General features: G+C 36.2%; 2 protein-coding genes across 4 annotated transcripts in view; both read left to right on the top strand.

The window, feature by feature from the left end:
- capn5b (calpain 5b) overlaps window positions 1-10,091 on the top strand; it is a 53,419-nt gene extending 43,328 nt beyond the window's left edge. The window contains exons 10-14 of one of the 2 annotated variants that reach the window (XR_014537278.1): window positions 444-640; window positions 757-878; window positions 2,398-2,534; window positions 3,350-5,191; window positions 5,267-10,091. Coding sequence is in view for 1 of the 2 variants with exons in the window: in XM_083564879.1 (XP_083421005.1) it covers window positions 444-640; window positions 757-878; window positions 2,398-2,534; window positions 3,350-3,532 (639 nt within the window). In the remaining variant the exon portion in view is untranslated. Of the gene's footprint in view, window positions 1-443; window positions 641-756; window positions 879-2,397; window positions 2,535-3,349 lie in introns of both variants that reach the window. The other variant, XM_083564879.1, reaches the window with a different exon arrangement.
- A 3,066-nt stretch (window positions 10,092-13,157) lies between these two features.
- myo7ab (myosin VIIAb) overlaps window positions 13,158-26,223 on the top strand; it is a 50,689-nt gene continuing 37,623 nt past the window's right edge. For both annotated transcript variants that reach the window (XM_083564808.1, XM_083564807.1), the window contains exons 1-3: window positions 13,158-13,598; window positions 25,103-25,165; window positions 25,994-26,107. In XM_083564808.1, the coding sequence (XP_083420934.1) occupies window positions 25,148-25,165; window positions 25,994-26,107 (132 nt within the window). In that variant the 5' untranslated portion in view covers window positions 13,158-13,598; window positions 25,103-25,147. The remainder of the gene's footprint in view (window positions 13,599-25,102; window positions 25,166-25,993; window positions 26,108-26,223) is intronic.

Raw genomic sequence — 26,223 nt, 5'->3', positions numbered from 1 at the left:
CAGCTAGATTTTGAAGTAGAATGGAGGTGGCGTCAGTTGTTTTTAAATGTAGCCGCTTGTTGAAGTTTCATCAATAGAAGTTTAAGCACTGATACATTGTATTCTTATTACATTCGTTATGATCTTCATTATGTTCTTTCATGATGCATTTCTTATCATTTAGATGGAAGGATAATTGACTGGCTGATGGCCAGTCAGCTCTCAAGTAAATGAAATGTAATGATTTATACAATATGGGAAACGAAGTTGTGATGAAAAAAAAAGTAGCGCATGGCAATAGCGATATTTAAACCATTACCCACATTTAGCTTTCATTAACATTTCCATTCAGCACAAACAGAACTTCCTAGCTCCGGATTTATTTTTTGCAATATTCGCAAGAATATTGGGCTTCAGGTTGTTCACAAACCCTCACCTGTTATACATATCCTTTTTTGCACTAGGTGGAACTGAACAGAAAGTACCGCATGCACACGGCCCAGCAGAAAGTCGCAGGTTCCATCTACATCAACTCTCGCTCCGTCTTCCTGAAAAAAGAGCTGATAGAGGGCCGCTATGTCATCATCCCCACAACCTTCGAACCAGGCCAGCAAGGAGAGTTCCTTCTTCGGGTTTTCACAGATGTGCCTTCAGATTGCAAGTAAGCCTAACCGCTAATGATTACTTTATAATTTTGATTTTATTACTCATAAATCCTGTACTGTTTCCATAAAATCTTAATCCAAATCCAAATCCTTATATTCTGCTTTGGAACAGAGAGTTGACTCTAGATGAGCCTCCTCAGACTTGTTGGACGGGGATGTGTGGGTATCCTCAGCTGGTCACTCAGGTGCATGTGCTGAGCGCTGAGGGGCTGCAAGGCCAAGACTCTAATGGAGGTAAACCTTCACATACAGCATGAAACTATTGATTATTATTACTAATTAATTGATCAGTAAAAATAGCAATAAGAATCTTCAGCTGATTCTCCATGTACTGTACTTGTGTGCGTAAGTGTGTATACATTTGTATACATTTTATATATATATATATATATATACTGTATATATACTGTATATGTGCACATACACACAGTATCTCACAGAAGTAAGTACACCCCTCACATTTCAGCAACCATTTTAGTATATTAGTATTAATATATATATATATATATATATATATATATATATATATATATATATATATATATTTATATATATATATATATATATATACATATATATATATATATATATATATATATATATATATTTACACACTATATATTATATATTATATACTATATATATATATGTCTATATATCTTAAATGCCAGTCAGCTGTATATTCAGTTGTGTTCATGGAGCCGCTGATTCTACAATTTACACAAAATTCTATTATAAAATACAAAGCTCACAAGAGAGCCGAAAGCAGCAAAATGATGACTAAACAGTAAAGAGTCACCTCCTGAGTGTATGTCTAAAAATTTTCTAGTAATGCAGCTCAGCTACTGCAGTGCACTGCCTACTACAGAGAGACCTTAAGTCTTTGCTGTTGTTTTTCCTGGGTGTTTTTTTATTTTTTTATTGTATTGCTTATTCAGGTTGAGTTCCATAGCTTCTTAAAAAATGTTTTGCATCAATGCCTTGTGTTTATTTAATTTTACGTAGCTACACCCTCAACGAATGAGAGCCATTTAAGCAAGCCCACAAAACAGATGTTATTTGCTCATGTAAATCACACACTCGGTAGACATTGTTAATAAATCAGCTGGCATGTTTTTAGGAAAGCCAGGGCCTGTAAGTTCTTTCTTTATCAGCTCTAGTCTAATTCTCCCTCTCCTGAGCTTAAAACCAGCAGGGAGCTCTTTAAGGTACACACCGACCTGCTTGATTCCCCACAAGGAACAAAATGACATGAACGGCAGAGGCAATGAATCTTGGTGGCATTGAGCATAAATTGCTCTGCGGGAGAAACATAGACATGCAGACCTGGGGTGCTAAAACTATGAATCAGTCTACTAGTATTAACGTGGCTGTTTTTTTTACACACTTCCTTTTATATATATATATATAGCTGATTTATTCTGCTCTAATGCAGTTTGTTTAACATACTGCAGTCTCTAATAGGTGAAAGACTCATATTTCTGAATCATGACAGATTTTCAGCACATTCACATTGAAACACTGTAGTGTCCTATGATTTGTCCTTCACTGTAAGTGGACTTCCACTTAATGTTCTTATCTGCTGGTTTAAATTATAATTTTTGGCCAAAAATAGAAACCTCTCTGTCCCTAGCCCCAGTTCTATTAACGCTCAGCCGTATCTCTAGATTTGGTCAATAACTTTGATGCATAAGCATGAAAAAGTGCACAAATTGTAAAAACGGGTACGTGACTGGCAGCCTTGTTGTTCCAGCGTCAGATCCATACGTGATTATCACCTGTGAGGGGGAGAAGGTTCGATCACCTGTGCATAAGGACACCCGATGTCCCAACTTTGACATCAAGGGTGTGTTTTATCGCAAAAAGCCAAAAGAAGGCATTCACATTGAGGTAAGTGTTAAACTCGTTTTTTCAATTATTTTTATTTTTTTTTACTTGTTTCTAGCAACTACAAACAGTGCACATCCACTCACAAATGTTGATTGCTTTATGTTGCTGCACCTTTCCTCATCTCATAGGTTTGGTTGGAAAAAATCTTAATCCTCCTGCCAAATTGTGATCTACCTTTGCATGACTGAATAATCACAAAGGCAGATTCATTTGCATAAATGTAAGATTTGCTACATCGATCTTCCCACTGACAGGATAAAATGCTAGTTAGCAACTAGGTTATGTAGGTAAACTTTATCAGCATAAGAGTAGCCCCTTAATGTAACAGCTAATTTGATTATTTAATATTTACTAATCCCTAAAATAGCTTAAGCTGAACATAAGTTATTTACAAGGAAATAAAACAGCAGTGAGGCAATTAGAATATCTGTAATTGAACAATTTAGTCTTGCAAATCAGCTCAGCCCAGTGTTTGGCACCTGAGACCACCACCCAATTGAAACCAAAATGAATATGTAATTAGCAAATTAAGTGAAGAGAATAGAAAACACACCAACCCCAGGACCAGGGTATACTATAATGGACTATTACTTCTAGCGTCTTAATGGTCCATAATTGCATAGTTTGTGAGATTTTACCACAAATACAAGCTCCCAAATACCACCATATGCTCTTTATATTTAAATTATTCGGCACAGCACGGCACACTTGCAAGTGGATATGTACTCTAACTCTTGGCTTTCATTTCTGATTTCTTAATCTTCTCTTCTCTTTGCCTTTAACATCTTCTTCCGAATGGACCATGATAATGGTAGATCTACAATAAGAATGTGATTGTAGACACCTTCCTGGGTCAGGTGACGCTCTTCAGCGAGCCGAACGATCGACAAGAGCAGCACATTCTCCACCTGCGAGACAAAGGCAGCCGCCAAGATAACGACCTTCCCGGCATGCTGACTGTTCGCCTGATCACCTGTACCATGTTGATTAACATCTGACACCTTCATAGACATGGTCTCCCTGCCCCTTCCCTCCTTTTTCCTTCTCTTTTGATGGCCTGTGATCAAGGTACACCTCATTATTACCCATATAATTTTTGCAGCACTAGCATAGCTTTTCTAAGGGCTACGCATTAGTCGTGCTTGAGCAGCCGAGGTCAGTTTGGTATTGGGACCTTTGTGGAGTCTTCATCTTGAGATTAGCCACAATGGTTTCCGTTTCCTGCTTACCTTAACAAAAATCAGTTCTCGCCATTACTCTTCTGCTCCCTCATGGTATTCCCACCAGTTCAAACTTGCATAACTCACCTCGCTGAAGACCATTTTTGGAAGAAACCATTTATGGATGCCTTGGACAACGCATGACCCACCCTACCTGCTTTATGACTAACTCTGAGATTGACATGAGTGCATCTGAATATCGTGGATTCTTGGAAATCTTTACACTGGATGCTCTTTGGATGTGCAGCAGCATGCTTGGTGTTACTATTTGCAACAATACCAAGAAACACAGAGACACAGAGTTCAGCCACGACCAGCCGCCTCTAGGGACCAAAACCCACCCAGCCTCCATCTCCATAGTAACGCCACTGCCTGAAGAATATAACAGTTTAAACAGCTTATGTGTGTGCGCACGCATGTGTGTGCGTATGCTAATTCTGAATAGACCCGTCCCCCCCGCCACCCTCATACGACCCTTCAAAGGTCATGCATGTGTAGTCAATCGACATAAATTCCAGCAGTGATTTAGTGTGGAGAGCAGTCTTTAGGAGATGGATATGTGTATACACATCTTTTGGATGTATACCTCATTGAATGAGACTGTGACATGACGCGACTGACTGCTGGGTCTCTTCAGCTCTTGCCAAACAGCATGTGCCATGATGCGAGTCCTATTAGAACTGTTCCTCCGCTCCACCAGGGGGTGCCGTACTAATGCTCTAGGAAACGCAGACTCTTTACTATCTTTTCCAAGTGCTGATGTGCCCTTTTACTATGGACTACTACAAAGCTATTTATATTACTACCATTACCAGCTTGCGTGTTGCTAGCATTTTAGTATGGTGGAAATGTTTTTGAACAGTTTTATTAAACTATGTGTTATATATGTTGCCATATTTAGATCACTTGAATGAAGACATTTATTGTAAAATTTTCATTTATTCACAGTCTTGTCCTAATTTCTTTTTTTTTTTCAAGAAAATTGGGGTATTATAGATAAGTAATTGGATAATGGAACAGTAGGATATGATTAGAGCGTCTAGCTGCAGCCCCAGACACAATTATTTGAAGACCCAGGCTGGGTGAAAGAAGCCAATGTCGTCTGCTCTTTATAGACAATGAACAAAAGCGTGAGTTTTTGAGTTAATCACGTGCATGTAAAGCTAGACAGACTAAACAGAAATTATTTTGTTTTTTGGTTGTCTCCCAATGATAATGGTCTTTACCTCACCAACACGTTAGCTATCTAAAAAAATTTTAATTTATAATGCATAATGATGTTTAGCTTAATAATAATAGTAGTGAATAGTGAGTAATATTTAAAGCCCTTTAGCAGCCTGGATATGACAAGCTGTCCCCTTCCTTTAACCAACTACAAGCTATTCTGCTGAAAATACATAGAATTTATGAATTTCCATTTAAGGGGCAGGATTTCAAGTCCTTCATTTCAGATTTCATATTTTATTATTATTTCTTTTTTTATACAACCCCAAAACAATGCAGCTCAATGAGATCGATTGATTACGTATTATGTATTATATTATGTGAATATTGTGATGTGGTCCAGTTAAACTAAGCATTCCCGTTAACAAATTAATTTTAATATAATTTAATATATGTAAATTTGCTGGCGTGTTTTGGCTCCACTAGTGGGTTTAAAGTATATAGTCACTGCAAGTATATAGAAACTGCACTACAAGACACACAGAAGAATAACCCTGTCAAATACCGGTGGACAATTTAGGAATGGTGAGTTAAACAGCTCTCTACCATTATCATCAAAACACCAACCAAGGAAATAGCTTTTGAAAGAATGGTTCTCATCTCTCCAGTAAAATCTACAGCTCAATGAAGCTGCTTTAATGGCTCAGTACCTTGCAAAAACTGTTTATCCTGAGCATTTCTTTAATGTGTTACCATCATTTGTTACTTGTCACTATCCTGAACAATCTTTGCAACCGAGTTATAACAGATTTCTATTCTGTATTTTGGTTAAATAATCAATATCGCATCCATTCACAGTAAATTAAGACACTGGTTGCAACATCTAATTTAATACTAATCCAGCATCCATCGGTGTGTACTGTTGCTCAGTTTTTTTATTTTATGAGTACAACTCTAAATATGTAATTATAGCAAGCTATTAATGAAAAACAACACAAAATAGATTGTTGCTTAATTCTTCATTGTACAAACAGAGAATTTACCCAGCATGGGGTGTGTTCTGTGGCGCTGCAGCTACCTTTGATTCATGCACTCTGCTGCTGCATTGTGGCCTGTAAACAGGGGCATGAAGACAACAAGACATAGTGATCTTCTGCCTTAGGGCTGTATTCAGAGTTTAGTTTAGAAAGACATCAGCATTCAGATCTCAGATGTTCCTACAGACTATCTAGGAGGTTCTGTCGGAACATGACTCCGAGTTTGTACCTTGTGGCTATATTGATTTAGTTTATAACAATATGATGTGCTGAATTAAGTGCTATTTTCTTATCTGCCGAATAATGAGGGTGAAAACCATATTGTAATTGCAACCAAAAGGCTCTACAGGGTGCTTCTCCTCAAGACAAATCTGACAAGTTTAGAGGAGTAAAATATAGTGGGAAGGACAGGAAATCTGACCTTAATCTAAATACACATCAACACTGTCATTTCTTTTAGACTTTAATAGCCATCTCTGAGTACAGCTCTTAGTCTGAAGACCCCTGTGCAGGGAGATGAGGCTCAGTTAGCTCACTAGTTAAAGCATGAAGTGCTAAAATTGCTAAACACTAAAAGTGTTGTGTCATTCATTCAGTATTTATTAGCACATTAGAAGAAAAGGAATTGTGGACATTCTCACTGCCTGAGAATTTTAAAAGAAAACACATTATAGAGTACTATATTTTCTAGAAATCACTCCGGGGTACAAGACACACCTTTGTTACACTTCAAGAAAAATAAAAGTATTAAAGTTAACTTCATGTACCAGGTATTTATTAACCGTAAAATGGCACCTCAGAACCTCTGCCACAGTTTTGTAGTTTTTGTCTTATTTTCAAAGGAAGCCTTTGCTACAATTCTGATCTTAATCTTTTCCTAAATTCAAGAAAATATCTGTTTATAGGTTTATTCATATGTAGTTACAGAACTATGTATTTGTAATTTATAGTATAATCTTTTCTGATAATACATAATTGCTCTAGTATCAAAATCTTTTAATGTTATGTTTGTACAACGCTAAATGTAGCACTGTCCTTCACAGGTATAATGCCAGTAGTTGTATCGTTTAGTTTTAAATAGAAAAAAGGCCAATAACATCTATATGACATTCTATTTAGAATCCCCTATATAATAGTAGCTCTTGTAACAATGATGTTAAAGTGCTAGCATCAGGGTTGCCAGGTATGTCTTAACTCATTCCCTTGTAAAACCTTTATAAAACCCTGAATAACAACTAATGTTGCTTTGAAATATTTGTAAAGTGACATTCGATCATCATATTTTTTTATAGTTTAGATTTTTTACGCTGTTTTAAACCAGTGCAGTTTTCCAGAACATATTCCATTGGTTGTATTATTAAATCTATTGTTAAAAATTAAGATTACTATGACAACAAGGACACCCATTTGGTATTAAACCACAAAAAACTATAAAGTATTCAAATGTTTATTTTAATTTGAAACTTTTTGTATATATTTTCATCAATATACATTTATTAGTTTGCTAGTTCTTAATTTCATCTGTTTATCATCAATTTAATCATAACCGAAAATAAGTGACTAGCCTTTAAGCCGTTAGCGTTCATGCTTGTGAAACATTACAAGCAATTGAAAATGTTCAAATCAGACCAAATCTGTGAGAAAACATCAAGCTGGAAAGGAGTTTTGTAAAGAATGGTAAAGTTGAGAATTTTATTTTATTGGTATTTGTCCAATGCAAGAACTATAGCTGGTACATTACTTTAAATAGCTTTTACTTAGTTTCAAGCTATGGTTCTCATGGTAACTGGAGTGAGAAGCATTCCCAGAGAGTTTTTTGTTGAATGTTGGTTAAATATAACATGCATGTTGTATTACTGGCAACTGATCACATGAATTGCAGAGGTACAATTTACACTTGAATTTATGTCCAGCACTTTAAAAGTAGGTCTGTAGCGGCAATTAGAAGTTAATGGTAATTTCAACATAAAAAAAATTATCTGGTTCCAATAAATGGCTAACGTATAAATGTGCAGATATAAATGCTGTGCAAAGCATGTCTTACAGTCCAGAGAATGATGATGATCGCATATCCATCATCCATGCCTTCATGCTCACGTTGTATTTATTCAGCAGGAACATTTAAAAACATTCTTTTTTTATTGTCTTTTACATTTTCAGTCTGAATTTGTTTTGTAGAAATGCCTTGACGGTAATTAATGTGCCACTTCAGTAAAATGTATTGAATGTTATTTATTTATTTATTTATTTATTTATTTATTTATTTATTTATTTATTTATTTCATTGATTGATTGATTGATTGATTGATTGTCTAATATATTATAATTACTACTCTATTGTATCCGCTGTATTATTAATTCATTTATTTATTTATTTTTATACAGTATTTAGGAATGTACATTTATTACCATTATGTAAATTGAATTGTGCATGTCTGTATGTCCGTAGTCAGGTGGACAGTCACACTTGGTTTACGCCGACTGTTTTGCAGTGTTCCACATTCAAATGAGACACAACCCACAGAGTAGTCTTTGTGCTGTGGCGATATGGCCGTTGCTGCTGCTTTGCAAATGCAGGTCTGAGCTTACGCTGCATGTGCTTAACACCAGTTCACAGTGACACAGTGAGCTGTTCTCTCAGCTTTTGAACAGGCATGAGTGTATGTATGCGTCAGTAGCTGATACATTTTGCTAAATTGGCCTGCTGGACATCCAGTTTCATGGATGTTCCGAATACAATTTCATGACGATATTAACTGCAGTTTGTAAGTTTGAAACTTTTTAAGCGCTCACTACGTTTCTATTGAGGCAGAATGCCATTATTGAGTGTTTCTGCTCGCTTCTAAAAGTAACGGTTATTATGGTTTCATTTTTTCCAAAATGCGAATTAAAATGCTTTTCCAATCACGATCCTTACTCCAGTTGTTCTTATCCCTTTTTGGGTCTGGCTGTGACTCCCTCAAAATTTCCCTTCTTTCTGGACAAACACCAAGCTTCTTTTCTCGACACACGGGACGCAGCTGCACTAAAACCCCTTTGGCTGCGTAATCTGCTGTAAACTCATTACATTGCTACCTCTGCTGTCACTCCTAGCATGTTCCTAACTTTATCACATTCAACTCACTATTAAATGCACAGAGCAGTCCTGTGTGATTCTGAGACAGTTCTATTTTGTCTCTGTGCACAGATTGTTCTGTTTTTGCCTTTATTTACAGACACTGTCTGCCAGTTTAGAACAGCAATGTGATAAAACACTGACAGCAAAAGAGATTTTATGAAAAAACCTTCTAAAAAACCTTCCATTTTTTTAAAAAGCATTTAAGGGATTCCATAATGTTCCTTTTTCACTTTTTACAGAAAAATCATCATAAATTGATTGTTCATCACCACATACTTTTGTGTTTAAACTGCGTCATAATGAACTCGTATTCATATTTGCACTAGGTCGCCATACATGTGTCGTGAGTTTTTCCCAACCATAATAATATCATATAATGAATGGCAACACTTTATTTGTTCTCCGTCTCTCAGTTTGTCTCGATTGCACTAGCTCGCCAGTCTTCATCACTGCATGTACTGTGACTAACTGGAAGCTCCTCTCAGACAAAGAAAATCACAAATGGTGAAATGTGCCATGTTTGCTTTCTCGAAGTTCACGGAGCAGCATCGCCTTAATACTCGAGACAATGCTTGTAGAAAGTGTGACTTTTTCTCCTTCCTCAGTCTTTATTCTAATTTGTAACAACTCAGACATCTGGAGAATGAGCTTGTGATACTCTTGTATTTTTTCTGCCAACGTCGAACTCGTAAAAAAATGCAGCGCTGATATAAACTTGCATGATGACTCTATATATGGTAGCAGACGCTGAGAACTTTATAACAAGTCTCTTTTAGCAACAGTTTATACACCTTTGTTGAATCTTTTATATCTGTCCATCGAATTTTTCTGTTGAAAAAAAACAATCGTCTACATTTTATCATTTATATGCGTTGAGAAAGCTGTAGCTTTTATTTTTTTGTGTGTTCCCTGGGTTACACTGTGGTTATTTTATATTTACTCTCGAATTATTTATTTTCTCTATTTTGTAATTTATGTCAACTTGTGGCATGACTTTGAAATAAAATATTAAAAAAGACTTTTTTTTGTCTTATTTTCTATCCCGCCTCTGTCTTGTTCTTATGGTCACTGGTAAATTTATAGTTACAGTAAGAACCTTTAGGAGATTTGTGCTCATTCATCTACAAGGGCATCAGTTTTACATTAGTTAATAATAATAATAATACATTTTATTTATAATATTAAATCGTATAATAGTAATAGAATAATAATAGAATAATATAGTCAGCATTCAAATTCATCCCAAATATAGGTTCAAGGTCAGAGCTTTATAGCAGGCCAATCGAGATCTTCCACTGCAAACCATGTAAACCATATCTTTATGAAGCTGGCATTGTGCACCGTGGCATAGTCATGCAGAAACAAGTTAAGTTCTTCTAGTTCATGTGAAGGCAAAATTAAATTCTACCCCATCCAAAGGCATCATACACAATTGTGTGCCTCCAACTTTGTGCTTACAGTTTGGGGAAGAACCACAGATGGCTGGAAAAGTCAGATGTTCAAATACATTTGTAAACATAGTATATATGCTTCTAATTAAACAGGTATCGTTAGCCAACAGGGTACCGGTGGAAATTGGGCTACTGTTGGCCGAAGGAGGAGAAGGAGAGGAGGTAGACATCTACAGAGACGGCAGGGAAAGAATAAGTGGAGGAGAGTGGAGGTTGGGGTGGGCACTTTGAATGTTGGTACTATGACTGGTAAAGGGAAAGAGGTAGCTGATATGATGAAGAGGAGAAAGGTAGATATGTTATGTGTTCAGGAGACCAAGTGGAAAGGGAGTAAAGCCGGGAACATATGAAGTGGGTTTAAACTGTTCTATCATGGTGTGGATGGAAAGAGAAATGGTGTAGGGGTGATTCTGAAGGAAGAGTACAGTATAAGTGTAGTGGAGGTGAAGAGAGTTTCTGAAAGAGTGATGAACTTGAAGCTTGAAGTTGAAGGCGTGATGATAAATGTCATCAGTGCCTATGCTCCACAAGTGGGTTGTGAGATGGAGGAGAAGGAAAACAAATTTTGGGTGAGTTAGATGAAGTGGTAGAAGGTGTACCTAGGAATGAATGAATGGTGTTTGGGGCAGACCTAAATGTTGGTGAAAGGAACAGAGGTAATGAGGAGTTGATGGGTAGGTATGGTCTTAAGGAGAGGTGAAGATGGTGGTAGATTTTGTTAAAAGAATGGAAATGGCAGTGATGAACACTTATTTTAAGAAGAAGGAGGAGCATATGGTGACATATAAGAGTGGAGGAAGGTGCACACAGGTGGACTATGTTTTATGCAGGAGATGCAACCTGAAGGAGATTGGAGACTGTAAGGTGTTGGCGGGGGACAGTGTTGCTAGACAGCATCGGATGGTGATCTGTAGAATAGTTTTGGAGGTGAAGAAGAAGAGGAGGGGAGTGAGGACTGAAAGAAGAATAAGATGGTGGAAACTGAAGGAGGAAGAGTGTAGTGTGAGGTTCAGGGAAGAGGTCAGACAGGTGCTCGGTTGTGGTGAAGAGGTGTTGGATGATTGGGTAACTACTGCAGAAGTAATAAGGGAGACCGCTAGAAAGGTACTTAGTGTGACATCTGGAAATAGAAAGGAAGATAAAGAGACGTGGTGGTGGAATGAGGAAGTGCAGGAAAACATAAGGAGAAAGAGGTTGGCGAAACAAAATTGGGATCGTCAGAGGAATGAGAAAAGTAGGCAGGAGTACAAGGAGATGTGGCAGCAGGTAAAGAGGGATGTGGCGAAAGCCAAGGAAAAGGCATATGAGGAGCTGTATGAGAAGTTGAATAGTAAGGAAGGAGAATCTACTAGAATCTTCAAATGGGATCCCCAAACTGGAGTTATTCTGGCAATAAACACACGAGATGATTTTGATGCACACAGAGAGGCAGCCATATGAAAAAGTACCTCATGGCCATGGTTTAATATGATGGTGGCTCTTTAATGTTTTGGGGTTGTTTTGGTGCCAGAGGACCTGAACATTTTGGTAATGCTAAATAGCATCATAGACTTCAGGAAATATCAACAAATAGCAAAAGAAAACATGTGACTGCCTTCTTTACACATATTTACCACGGTGCAAATAATGTGAGGGCATTGGAAAATCTAAAATAATAATAAAAAAAAAACCACTTGGGGCATTCATTCATTCATTTTCTCCCGCTTAATTCGGGTCGCGGGGGCAGCAGTCTAAGCAGGCCCCCGCCTTCGACTGCTGCCCAATCCTCACAGCACCGTCCCTTACGGTTCCTCCTGCAGGTGGTGAGCCCACGGGAAGGCAGCCCCACGTCACTCCGACGTCACGGACCTTGATATTTCCCTCGTAAGGGACCCCCGGAGCATAGAGGGTTAAGGGCCTTGCTCAAGGGCCCAAGAGCGGTGCATGCTTTTATAATTAACAAGAGAGTGTTTTGATGCAGCCAGACCCAAATTGTAATTATATTAATCTTAATTTTTAATTGTAAAAAAAAAAAAAAAACATTAAATTTTATTAAACTTAATCAAAAACAGCCTTTTTAAAAGTGTATTATTATTTCTCTTATATACACTGGAGCATCTTGCCAATATTAAGCAACTGATTATCTAAAAGCATGGCGAATCAACTTTTATCCCTTCATAGTTATGTTTAAAGGTGAAACATTCCTGTTATCAAATATGTTATAGCAGCTATAAATAGCAGTTTATTTCCTCAGCAATCTCTTTTCTCTCTTTAAAAAATCTAATAAGACAATCAGAGCTTGATACTGACAAATGATAAACATACTCATTAAACACTGGAGACTACTTCCTCTTTTTCCTTCTTTTTACAAGACCCTCTGTGAATTGTAACTATAGAAACTATAGAATCAATAGCTGCCCAATCAGAATAAAATATTTTAGCAAAGCCTTTTACATGGTGTCTGATTAATCATTTCTTAATAATTCTTTCTGTAACACTATGTTGTGTGTGATGTGGCTCATGTCATTTCCCTAAACAAACTATTCATTGGTAATATCAGTCACACCCTGCTTCCATTGTTAGATGGAAAAACACTGACCTTTTCTCATATACAATCAAAGAGCGAGAGAGGAAGCAGCTGGAGAGACGTGACCATAACAATGTGGTGTGGTGCCCAGTAGACCTTTGCATCAGCTGTTCAATCTCGCGGCTCCACGTGCACTTTAAGCCCTCCCTTCTTTAATCAGGATCAGGAGTGGGGCTGAGTGACCTGCTGAGCGTATCATTGCTCTACTGCTGCTGCCGGATCCAGCATCTCTCAGCAACAGGTAGCAAGTTCAGCTCCTCATATAAAACTCAAGAGAAGAAAAGTAGAAGAACAAAGAAAGACTTTAATTGGAATGATGTACCTGTGTGATATGTATAAGGATAAGAAAGAGGTTTGACAGATGAGAGAATAGCTGCTCAAAGCTGCTGCTGACTTTGAGTTCATCACACGCAGGCACCTGTGGACTTTGCTCGAGTGTTTCATGAGTGATAGGACACAATGGAGTGAAAAGGAGACAAATAGAAGAGTGAATTTGCCAGTTGGAAAGGTAAGTAAACTTATTGCAGCAGGGTTTAAGCTGCCTAGAGCACCACATGCTTTACACAGGCTTAATTAAAAGCCTCTTACTGCTATTTTATTTTCTCTACAGTGACAGGCCTCAATTACAGACCCTTCAAATTAGTTTAACGTATTTATACTGATTTGATTGATTGCACCTACAAAATGTGGTCAGATCAGCGGGAAATTGAAAAGTGAGGGCCACCCTCTAAATCTTACACCACAAAAGCTGCTGATTCCTTTTAATAACAGAAACTCAGGGTTATGTTTATACTAATTCATATTCATTTTTGTTATAATACTGTACATTATTGTGTGTTTGTGCAAGTTTAATGCCAAGACTATCTGCAGATGCAAGGCATTTTAAAATAGCCATTTTATAATGAATAATGAATATTTTTTTTATTATTATTTTAATATTTAATTACACAGCAGGGCAAAATATATGGAAATAATTACTAAACAGTAGATGGGTGCGTTTAATAACTTCTCACTACAATAAATATTTTATAATGTCCTGAAGTGTTCTTCTTATAACTTGTCAAGACATTTATTTTATTCAAGAATGACCCATCATACTTTTTTCCATTTGCAATTACATGTTGTGAGGAATATGATGTGTGAGGAATATCTCACCAGTCATGCATCTCTATATATACTGTAACCCCCCCCCCCCCCCCCCGGGGCCCCCCAGCTGTACAAATGGGACATTATTACAGTATGAATCATTTTTATTTAATCAACGCCTTTTGACCAATCAGAATAAAAAAAAAAAACCAAGGCTGTGGAACAAATATAATTAAAAACACATTAAAAGAAAACATTTTAAAATAAACAAATAATACTAATAATAATAAAACCGTGATGAAACATGAAAATGAAGTAAAATTAAGAGTGAACTTTAAACTAAAAAATGTTTAAAACAGGTGAAAAATATTTTTGTATGGTCTAAAAGATGTCTATATTTTGAATAGCTCTTCTCTGTTCCACTGAGAATTTATAAGGGATGCTCATTGTGATCGAATCACATTGTACATGAAATTTTATTATAGAGCAAATCGAGGAATCTATATCTCATCCTATTGAATGCAAGGCAAACCAGGCACACCTCAGAACAGACTTAAATATATATTAATAATTTTAATAGAACAGCTTGCAAAAGGGAATAAAGATTGACAGGATAAAGGATGAATTTTATCTCAGTATACACTTAATGGGTTTAACACCAAATAATTATTCCGGAAATTTGCAAGAGTTAAATCTATTAAAGATAAAGAAATGTCTATGACTTGTGAGTAAACTCGTAAACAGCTTTTTACAGAAGCAAGAATCAAAGATGTTCTTTGATTCAAACAGTTATGGACACAGAAATGTACTGAATGTTTTATTCAGCTTTTTAATCATCATGTTTTTTGCTTTGAATACAAAAATCCATATAAGTGAATTTCCCACTTTTTACCTTTTTCCCCAAACAGCTCACTGCAGCAAAAATTAAAGACGCCAAAGCTGGCACAGGAGCCCTCATGACTGCATTTGTTTTATTCTTACAAATTTACTAACCAATGATAACTAAATAACTAATCAATGAATTGCTGATAAAAAATAAAAAAAAAAGCCTTAATAGAGTCTTCAACCTTTTTGGGTTTTATCAGTAAATCATTGGTTATTTATTTATTTATTTATTTATTTATTTATTTATTTATTTATTATTTGTTAGTAAAAGTAAGAAGGAAAAAAGTATTGGGACACCTGACTTCTAAGGCTATATATGGTTCCCCAAACTGTTACCACAAAGTTGGAGGCACACAATTGTATAGGATGTCTTTGGATGTGGTAGCATTACATTCACTAGAACGATGAGACCCAAACCTGTCCCAGCATGACAATGCCACTGTGCAGAAAGCCAGCTCTATGAAGATATGCTTTACATGGCTTGTTGTGGAAGATTCTAAGTGGCGTTAATCCCATTGTACACCTTTGAGATGACTTTGAACGCTGACTGCACCCCAGGCCTCTTAACACTAAATTAGACACTCATTTTACTTATAGCCTTGTGGCTAAATGAGCACAAATTTCCACAGCCAGAATGTAGTGTAAAATCTTCCCAGAAGAGTGGAGGTTATTATAACAGCATATGGAGACTACACATTAATTTTATGTCCAGTTGTCTACAAACATTTGTCTGTACAGTGCATTTTGTAAGTGTTGGAATTGGTTTTTTTATTTGGCCAAAACCGTAGAAGCTTGTAGATCATTTATGGGACACCATGTTCAGAGAGGCTTAGCTTGATATGTGATAAAAGGGTTCTCATAATACAGCATGTACCACTTATCTAAATGCTTATGTATATTTTAGCGAATTATTCTGTGGCATGGCATATCAGGTTAGATGGGTATAGTATATGCTCATAATATAATATGAATCAGTAAATGTAGTGAGGGGAAATTCCATATCTTTAAACTCACAAAAAGGTATATCAGTCCTGGATAGTGGAACTTTGTTTGGGTTTATTAACATTAATCCTGTCCATGTGTTCAGAACAATTAAATGAGTTTTCTTGCAAATTCCAGGTTGGAAGAAGTTACAATCAGCCTTATTGCAGTGCTCCTCAAGCCAAGTCATGATAAAGGCTTTGCATTGGCAGATTGGAGGTGCTAAGGATTGAAGTCTCAACTTTTCAATCAATATTTTTTATTAGATTCTGAAATTTCTTAAACCCAGTTCTAGAAAGTACTTGTACAACATTCTGCAAATCCATTTAAACCTTCTACACAGACAGAGCACATACTGTACTTTCTTTGGCAAAAAAAAAAAAAAAAAACAGGAAAAAGACTGGCATAAAAGATGTACAAGCTGTAAGATAATAATGAATGTTAGCCCAGCTGCCACATTTTCTGAGACACTGTCTGAGACACTATAAAAGCAGGAAAGCCTGTAACTTGAAGGGTTATAAAACACATTTACAGGTTCCCACTTTTTTCGGAAAAATCTATTTCCTAGGACTTTTCCAGACTTTTATCATTATAGAAGCGTATATTACAATGTCCCACACCTTATGATATCCAATTCTCTGAAGACTCCTGACTGATTCAACTACATTTTGATTAATATAATTACAACATATGATCAATTTGATAATAGTCTATGCTTTTCAGTCAGGGATCCTTTACTGATGAGATATTATCTAGGGGGTCTGGTGAAAAAATAATAACAAAATAAATATATGTAGAGTAAATTTAGGACTCTACTGGTGACATAATAATGAAACTTCATTAAGGAATAATGCATACTGTCATAAGATAATAATCTGCATTTGGATAATGTAATGTGACCTGACATCAAATGAAGTTACTGGATGATTGCATTAATAAGATAAACTTGTAATTTGTATAGGGCTGGAACTACTATTGGTGTTTTACTCAGCGTCACTGTGTTATATTTAGAGCACGTATTGTGTTAGATCACTTTTCCAGGTCATTGCTTGGTTTTCCAGGTTTTTTTAACAATGTGTGGGAAACATGTTCTAGGACAATCCTAGAGAAGCATGGGAAATCATTTGATTAAACTCAGGAACTCTGGAGCTTTATTTTAGTAAATCTGCTTATATGTGTCAGTTCTTTGGTTACAAAATGACTGTTACAAAACATAAGCCAGGCAGTGAATTTCACCATCTAACCCCTAACCTACTTCAAAGATCTTCCATAAAATATGCTCGATAAAGTAATATCTTTTGCTATAAGTAGAATCTTGCTTCCATACTATGGGGATGCTCCAGGACAAGAGGTTGCAAAACTTCTGTTTTTTCTAGCAGTATATTTACAACTCCAAGAATACCTTGGTTTTTCAGCTCAAGATCAATGACCTTTGTTTTAAAGCACATCACTGTAACTACAGCTTGTTAGGAAAAAGGCTGGACCTAAAACTGTTTAATTAAGTGTGAAACTACACAATTGAACACAAACTTTATTCCAAAAGTATTCAGACACCTGCCTATCATGCCAATTATTGAATTTTCCCTAAACAGTTTCCAAAAACGTGGAAGAACACAATGGTTAAAAAAACAAGTGTGTGTGCTGTAGCATTAAGGAACTAAGAGGCCCAACTCTTTTCCAGCAAACAGGGTTCCCTTGAACAAAGCAAGGCCAGTGAAGACCTTGGTTATCAAGGTTTGTGTAGAAGTACACTAAAGTAAAGAACAACATATTGAAACACTAAATAAACTTTAATGAACTTCAGCCTTAATTAGTAGCCAACTAGACTGTTGCTGTGGCTGATTGAGCAAAGGCCCAGGTCTAAGATGATATGAATGTAATGGTCAGGTGTCCACATACTTGTAAATACTGTCTAATGTAGTGTATCTTTTATGGGATATAGAGTTGACTGTCAGTGTCTCATACAAAAAATACATAGGACTACTTTTGGGTCAGTTATCATTTATTTAATGCATTGTGCATATATAGTAACTCATGTAGTTCTCTAAAGCTGTAAATAATACATATATGAAAAAGGAGCCTGAATTATTTTCTTCATACTGTACAAATGTAATCCTGTTAGGGTGATCATAGACCTGGAGACTACATAGGGTAATATGTGAGTGAGGTGGAAATGCAGCTGAGATGGGACAATTATATGTAAAATGTTGATTTTAATATTCAAAAGCTGTTCATTATCATTTTAAGAATATGTATTGAAAAGGATTACAGTCAACCCCAGATAATTCGCGGTTTGGAACTCGTGGCTCGGAAAATTAGCGGGATCTCATTTGGAACCTAACTAACAGCAAGTTGCGGATTATCTTAAAATTCATGGAAATCCGCAGCGGGACCGAATGTTCAGGAACGTTAGGAATAACATTTTAAGCTATGTTTTCACTAACAAAAAAAAAATTAATTGACATAATGGCTGCGGGGTTCCGTCCAATTTTCAGATTTTCTGAACTCACTGAGGGTTTAGAACGTAAAATGCGCAAATTTTGGGGATCACTGTAAGATAAAATGACTGTTTGATGGATGATTCTGTAAAACTCAACATAAGCGAAGGTTATCTTACTACTAATGTTGTTTTTCCACATAAACATCACATAATGAAATGCTTTTTTTCAGTATTACTTCGTTATTTTGGGTCCTTTTAGTTCTGGTGATAGGGAAATTTTGATGATAGAGCATAAAAGGACATTTAATGCATTGTTTGCTTCCAACTGTGTGGCAACATGAAGGGGAAAAATATTAGTCTAACATCTTAGTTGGGAGAGAATATAGGCGGAAAAGCTCATTTTAAGTACTTCTGGAAGAAATAGGTCTTTAGACGTCATTTGCAGACAGCTAGTGACTCAGCTGTTCAGACTTCAAGTGGAAGTTTGTTTCACCAAGGTGCCAGAAAGAGTCTTTATGTATGCCTTTATTGTGCCCTGAGAGATTTTAGAACCAACTAAGCAACTGAGTGTTTCAGGATCAGAAGGAGCATAGTGCAGTGCAGAATGAGATAAGTGCTGTGAGGTAGAAGGGTGCTGGCCCATTTTTGGATTTGTAGGCAAGCAACTGTGTTTTAGATCTGAACCAGGCAGCTACAGGAAGCTGGTGAAGGGTGGCCAATGGGGCAATGTGTTTGGGAGAACATGTGAAGGCTGAAAACACCACATCTGAGTATAAGTATATCCACATGTAATGTATAGTGGCTTGGTCTAGCATTTAGGCACAAAGCAGTAGAAGATCAGTGAAAAGCAAAGATTCAGTGAATATTCTTTACAGAATTAGATCAGGGAGGAATATATTTATATTTAGATATTTTTTTATTTGTATATTCAGCACAATAATGACCCAATTCACAAATACAAGTCAACAAAGTTTTAAAGGTTTAGATGAATGTTTTGAACTGGCCCAGACAGAGCCTATATATAAATCATAACATAACTGTGGAATATCATCAATGGTAGAATCTGTATTACAAGCAAAAGATGCTTTATTGCTATTAGGTAAGGGGTGTGCATACTTATACAACCAGTTTTTTTTTTTTGCTTAAATCATGTATATTTTTACCAGGTTCCCTGGTGGTCTAGTGGTTAGGATGCGCTCTCACTGATGCGGCCCGAGTTCGATCCTCGGTCAGGGAACCAACCCCATCCACTCTTATTGCCGGTCCCAAGCCCGGATAAATGGGGAGGGCTGCGTTAGGAAGGGCATCCAGCGTAAAAACGTGCCAAAGTAAACATACAGAGGATCTGCTGTGGCGACCCCTAACGGTAGAAGCTGAAAGAAAATTTATGTATATTTTCACCAATCAGGCATAACTTTATGGCCACCAATCAGGCATAACATTTAGACCACCTGCCTAATATTGTGTTGGTCCCCCTTTTGCTTCCAAAACAGTCCTGACCCGTCAAGTATTACAGCATTAACTTCTTCAGCAATGTGAGCTACAGTAGTCTGTTAAATCAGACCACACGGGCCAGCCTTCGCTCCCCACGTGCATCCGTGAGCCTTGGTCCACTTTTGATAGATACTGACCACTGCAGGCTGGGAAACCCCCACAAGAGCTGCAGTTTTGAAGATGCTCTTACCCAGTCGTCTAGCCATCACAATTTTGCCCTTGTCAAACTCACTCCAATCCTTTCGCTTGCCTTATTTTTCCTGCTTCTAACACATCAACTTTGAGGACAAAATGTTTACTTACTGCCTAATTCACAGTATCCCACCCACGAACAGGAGCCATGATGAAGAGATAATCAGTGTTATTCACTTCACTGATCATAATGTTATAATGTCATAATGTTATGCTTGGTCGGTGAAGATTTTACTTGAATTTTGTTGGTTGTTATGACGAAGTGAAAAAAGACCAAATGTGATTTATCTTAGTTTTATCACCAAAGCTAACATCAGGAGTGTATAAACTTTTCACAACCCCAATTCCAAAAATGGTGAAAAAAAAAAAAAAAAAAAAAAAATTAATAAATAGATATAATTTTTTTGCTTAAAATGGTATATAATCTTGGTTCAAACATTTTATATGTTTTTTGTTTTATTGAGAGCAGAATGTGGATTTATGAGTTTTGCAAAATTATCATTGCATTCTGGTTTTATTTACATTTTGCACAAATACCCAACTTTTCTGGAATTGGGGATGTACAATATATCCACTGTAGCATCACAAAAATCTGTCTTTTTACCTTAACAACCACCATGCCCCATTCTGCTCAATCGTATTAATATAAAGCACAATGCCTAATCTTGGCATTACTAGGCCTCAAGATAATCTTCTTATTAGGAATACTATAAGGCTGACATATTTCTGACCCTATGTCTGAAAATTCCTTTGTGAATGGACATATCGTTTATTTTTGCACCATTTATACACAAATTTCACACTATCATTGTTTTCCTATGAGACAGATGGTTGCTCTGGAAACGTTCTAAAACACAAAGATGAATGAGAGCACATTACTGAATAGGGAAACGACTAAACTGAAATGTAAATTAGAGGTTCGAATAATTAGCAGCAGGCTTTTATCCCTAGGAATGTGACTAAGCCCTAAAGACCTCAGTGCAGCTGATGTGCGTTAGGAGAAGATATGATGCTGCTGGTAAAATTACAGAACATACACATAGAACGTGTAGCAGTAAGTCACAATGACAATTCAACATTTTCAGGAGTATCGGTATACAGAAGGAGTTTTAGTATTTTCTTATCTCTATCTGTATCTGTTAAATGCTCCAAAAGGGCTCTCAGAAAATCAATAAAGAGTAAAAGCCTCCTGCTCTGGCTAGTCTTAATCAGAAGCAATGTAAGCCCTTTTAGCAAGCTTTCTTTTAACAGTTGTATTTGTATCAGTGTACAACACATTTTATGTATATTTGTATATGTACATGTATATTTTAAATAACACACCATAAGGACAAATGTTTTGTGGACACCTGATCATAGGATTTTCATGTGTTTTTTAACCTCCCATTACATTTAGCACCATTTGCTGTTATAATTAACATCCAATTTTCTGGGGAAAGAATTTCACTAGGTTTTGGTGTTTTGCTGTAGAGATGTGCTTATTCACCCACAAAAGTGTTGGTAAAGTCAGGCACTTCGCCGAAACGTCTCCAAACTTCAAACGAAATCCTGCAAATCCAACAATAACCTCATGGTTATAGTAGGTGTAGCCTGTAGCCTAAAAGCAAGGGTTGTTTATAAGGCTCCATTTTTGGTCCACTATTTTTTTTTACAAAATCTTTTGACACTGTCTGGAAACATGGCCTGACATTCACCAATGTGCTGGTGAGCTTTTACTAAACTATTTTGATACCTTTCATCCTACTGCCTTTGCTCTGTGAACTAAAGGGTGAATTTTAATCTACGTCTACTGGGTCACCTCAAGGTTGTGTCCTCTGTTCTTTATCATTTATTTTGTACACCAATGATTTTAGGAGTAGTTTTAGAAATAGGCATATTTTTACAAAAATTTGCTGCTGATTCTATAGTAGGAGGTCCTGTGGTTGATGATTTTACCATTTGGTGTCAAAATGATTTTTCAAAACATTATGTTCTTAAAACCAAGCAGATGACTATTGATTTTAACTTTAGGAGGAAATCTATTCAGTATAAGCAAACATGCTTTAATAGAGTGGGTATTGAAAGTGTTGAACAAGTTATTGGGTGCTGTCTAGTTTTTTTTTTTTAACTCTAAATACCGATGCTTTGTGTAAGAGTGGGCAGCAAATGCTGTATTGTTTGCATAAACTAGGATAATTTAATGTGGATAAAATATTGATGTGCATGTTTTGCAGATCCTAGATTGAGTCGCTTTTATCTTTTTCATTGATGTGTCAGTTTAATTCTCAAAATGTGGGAAAGATTTTTTTTTTTTGAGGATTATTAACCAGGGAAGTAAAATTACAGGAAGGAAGCAGATGACTATGGCCCAGTTATATCATAGACAGGTTTTGCATAAACCCCAGAGCATTTTGTTAGATGAATCCTACCCTATGTATTATGAATTTCAAATCCTATTAGTAAAACAAATCATTGTAGACATTTATTTATCTCCAAAGCTGTAATGTTTTTAAATTTAAGGTAAATACCTCTAAGAAGGAAACTGGTTGTTTGTATTGTGTTTGAGTTGTCTGTCTTGCAGTATGTGTTATGTGATTTGCTTGTATGCTGCAACCAAATTGCCTTCAAGAATAAAATAGAAATGAACTGAACTGAAATAAATTTCATAAAAAGCCTTAGTAGCAAAAGAAAGTCCAGCCTAAAAAAGAAAATGCATTGTTGTCCGTGACTAGGTGGTGGAAAGCACGTCTCAAGTATGTGTCTTTTACTAGGTGTAGTCTCTGTCATAACAAAAAAAAAAACAATCTGTAATTAAAGTAAACCAGAGGCACACAATGAAAAACAGATGTACATAGAAACATTTGTCTTGCCATAAAAAAGAAACAGCAGGATTTCTAAGGGTTAAACACAAAACAAGAGCATACAATTAAGTAACAAACAAATAACACATGTAACAAACAAAAGCACATGTGTGACACCTATCCATTCTTACATCATGTCATCCTAATGTGAAGCACTAGGCCTCAGAAATACATCTAACAGCACTTTTCTAGCTCTTTGCTTCCAGCTAGGGGTAGAGGTCAGTGGAGTAGAAGTGCATTTAGTCACTTGCTCTGTGCTATGTGTTTTAATTATGTTTTCCATTAAGTCTTCTCAGAGTAGTAAATAAAGAAGAGATTAGTGCTGACAGTCTTGGCCATGTGACTCAGTGCTACTTTAATGCCCGTCATGGCTAAAAGCAGAGCAACAGTTTTTTTTTACATCAGCACCAGCTCGAACAGGAAGTCCTTTGTCCTAGGAATTTGAATGTTTACCGCATATGTACACATTTGATATAATCCTTTTCTCAGTGATCCACTACAGTGCTATTTCTGACAGAGCTAATCTGCAAGCTAATTAGCATAGAGCAATTCATGTGTCCCTGGCGAACTTCACATCTTCTTTATTTAGTAGGCACCAGGAAGCATCACGTCAGTGTTAGTGTCCAAGCTCAGAGCTCAGTCCATTAGCTCCTTTGTGGTATTTTGCTTCCATTTGCTACTTTCTGAGACCAAAATACAAGCTGTTATCCAATTATATGATTAGAATCTTCACAGAGAAGCAATTTGTCCCTGCCATTTCCCTGAACTGTGCTGTAGGTAGGGGATAGGCGTATATCAGCTGTGCATCACAGGTGATTAGACGCTTCAAATGAAAGTTTAGGATAACACAGACACGCTCCTAAAGACATCCACATAAAAAGAATGCAATGTAGACATTTCAGGTGCGGTTAGCATTATGAAGTTGTGCCGTTCAACATTTCAGGCTCTATCATCGCCTTAACAAAAAAATAAAAACAGAAGGGCGAGAATTTGGAACATCATGGAACAGATGAGCTATTATTTATTGACTAGCACAGTGCAAAAGAATTTAAATAGTAATGAACTGATTTAATTTACTTTATATGGTGTCTGTGAAGTCTCATGAACTACACATTTGAAATTTTGACGTTAAACAGTGTTTTGCACATGTTATTTTATATGGGATTTCTTACACTGTCAGGTAACATGGAGAAAAGTATTGGGACACTTCACTGTGTCTTCTATATGTGGTTCTTTCCTAAACTGTTGTCTTCCCCAAATATTTGGATGCAGTAGCATTACATTTCACCTACACTTGAACAATGTCACCCAAAAAGATTTCAGCTTGATTATGCCCCTGTGCACTAAACCAACTTCATGAACATATGGTCTACATGGGTTGAAATGGAAGATCTTGAGTGGCCTGCTACAGAGTTTTGACCTCAACCATACTGAACATCTTTGGTATAAATTGGAATGCTGACTGCACCACATGCCTCTTCACCCTACATTGAACACAAATTTCCACAACCACACCCCAAAATCTAAAGAAACATCTTCCCAGAAGAGTGGAATTTATTATAACAGCAAATGGGAACTGAATGTGGAATGGCATGTTAAGAACTTGCATATGAATCTTACCAATCTATGAATCTGAATCATATGGTCAGGTGTCTGCCAACTTCATTTCATTAAATGCAAATCAAAACAACAAAACTAGAAATCAACATCATAAACATAAATAATAGGCACAAAGTTGAGATATATATATACACACCCCAAAAAATACACGGAAACCAACAAATGCTTGACAAACACACAAACAGAAATTCGCACTCAAGCTCAGGTATGCTCATTAGGGGTGGCAAGGAACATGTGATCATGTTATTAGGCCATGTGAATTACTGTACAAGGGCTGGCAGTCTGTGTGCTGATCTACTGCATTTTTTTGTTAGTTAATTAGTTTGGTTGTTTTACATTTTTGACATGATTAAGTCAGGTGTCTCATGTTAATCGTAAAGGTGTGAATAATGAATTTTTCCATTATTGGTACAATTCAGCGTTTTAACAATACAACTCTCTTCTTAGTGTGAATGCTCTCTTTTTTTTATTCAGGACACTCATATGGTGACTAATGCCAAGAAGTAAAAAAACAGAAACATGGTCATTCTGCAACAGGTAAGACTCTGTCCCTATCTGTCAGGAAACACAATATCTGTGTGGTTACAACTTAATCACATGTATTAGCAGGCTTCCCTACCTAGGCCATGACTTAGTACAGTCTAGAAATTGGATCATTAAGTTGTGGTCACAGCTTACTAAAACATGATGAAATAAGAAAATAATTACAAATAAAATAAATAATAAAAATAAAATAAATAAAATAAATAGTTGAATGTGTTGGTTTTTTTGTGTGGTTTTTTTTTATTTATTTTTATTTATATTTTGTTTACATCATAAGGCATTGACAGCTATTATTCAGCATAAAAAAAATTTAAATAAATAATAATAATCTATTTTATTTTATATGTATTAATAGATATAATACATTATTAATAATAAACATTTTTAAAAATAATAAAATTAATAACAAGCTGATTTAATGAAATATTGATTTTTTTTTTCACTTTTTAATAAATAACAATAGAAATACAACATAGCCCATAACACATTTATACTACTATAATATAATATTATAATATACAACTGTATGTAACTGTATACAACTGATGATTTGTTTCAGCCCTGTTTGAGGGGTTGTAAAAAAAAATCTAATCTCTTTTCCCTAAATTATTGATCTCTTTCTCTTATCTTCCTAAATCCTGGCATTATTTCTAATAAGAAGGGCTTTATAGTGTGGTTCTGTACTAATGCTGTTATCTATTGTATTATCTTTGTGTGAATCCTGGGAAAATAGCTGTGTTCTCTGTTGTTAAATGCTGCTAGATATGTCAAAGTGATTTGGTTCATTGAGTCATTGATTGTTTGAGTGATTGATCATTACAGGGGGATTATGTCTGGTTGGATCTCAAGACAGGCGGGTCGTTTGATGTTCCAGTTGGCGCTGTGGTTAAGCTCTGTGACTCAGGCCTGATCCAGGTCTTGGATGATGAGGGTCAGGTGAGGGTTTCAGTAAGACAAAGACAAACACTCCACCATTGCTATCTTGTCACTTGACCTTCAGTGTCACCATATTATCTGTGTAAAGCTGCTTTGGTGATGTAATGTGAGTGTGC

Source organism: Silurus aristotelis (genome assembly GCF_946808225.1).
Source record: "Silurus aristotelis genome assembly, chromosome: 16".
Taxonomy (NCBI): Eukaryota; Metazoa; Chordata; class Actinopteri; order Siluriformes; family Siluridae; genus Silurus; species Silurus aristotelis.
Note: the sequence above shows the minus strand (reverse complement) of the source record. Positions and strands in the feature narration are given on the sequence as shown.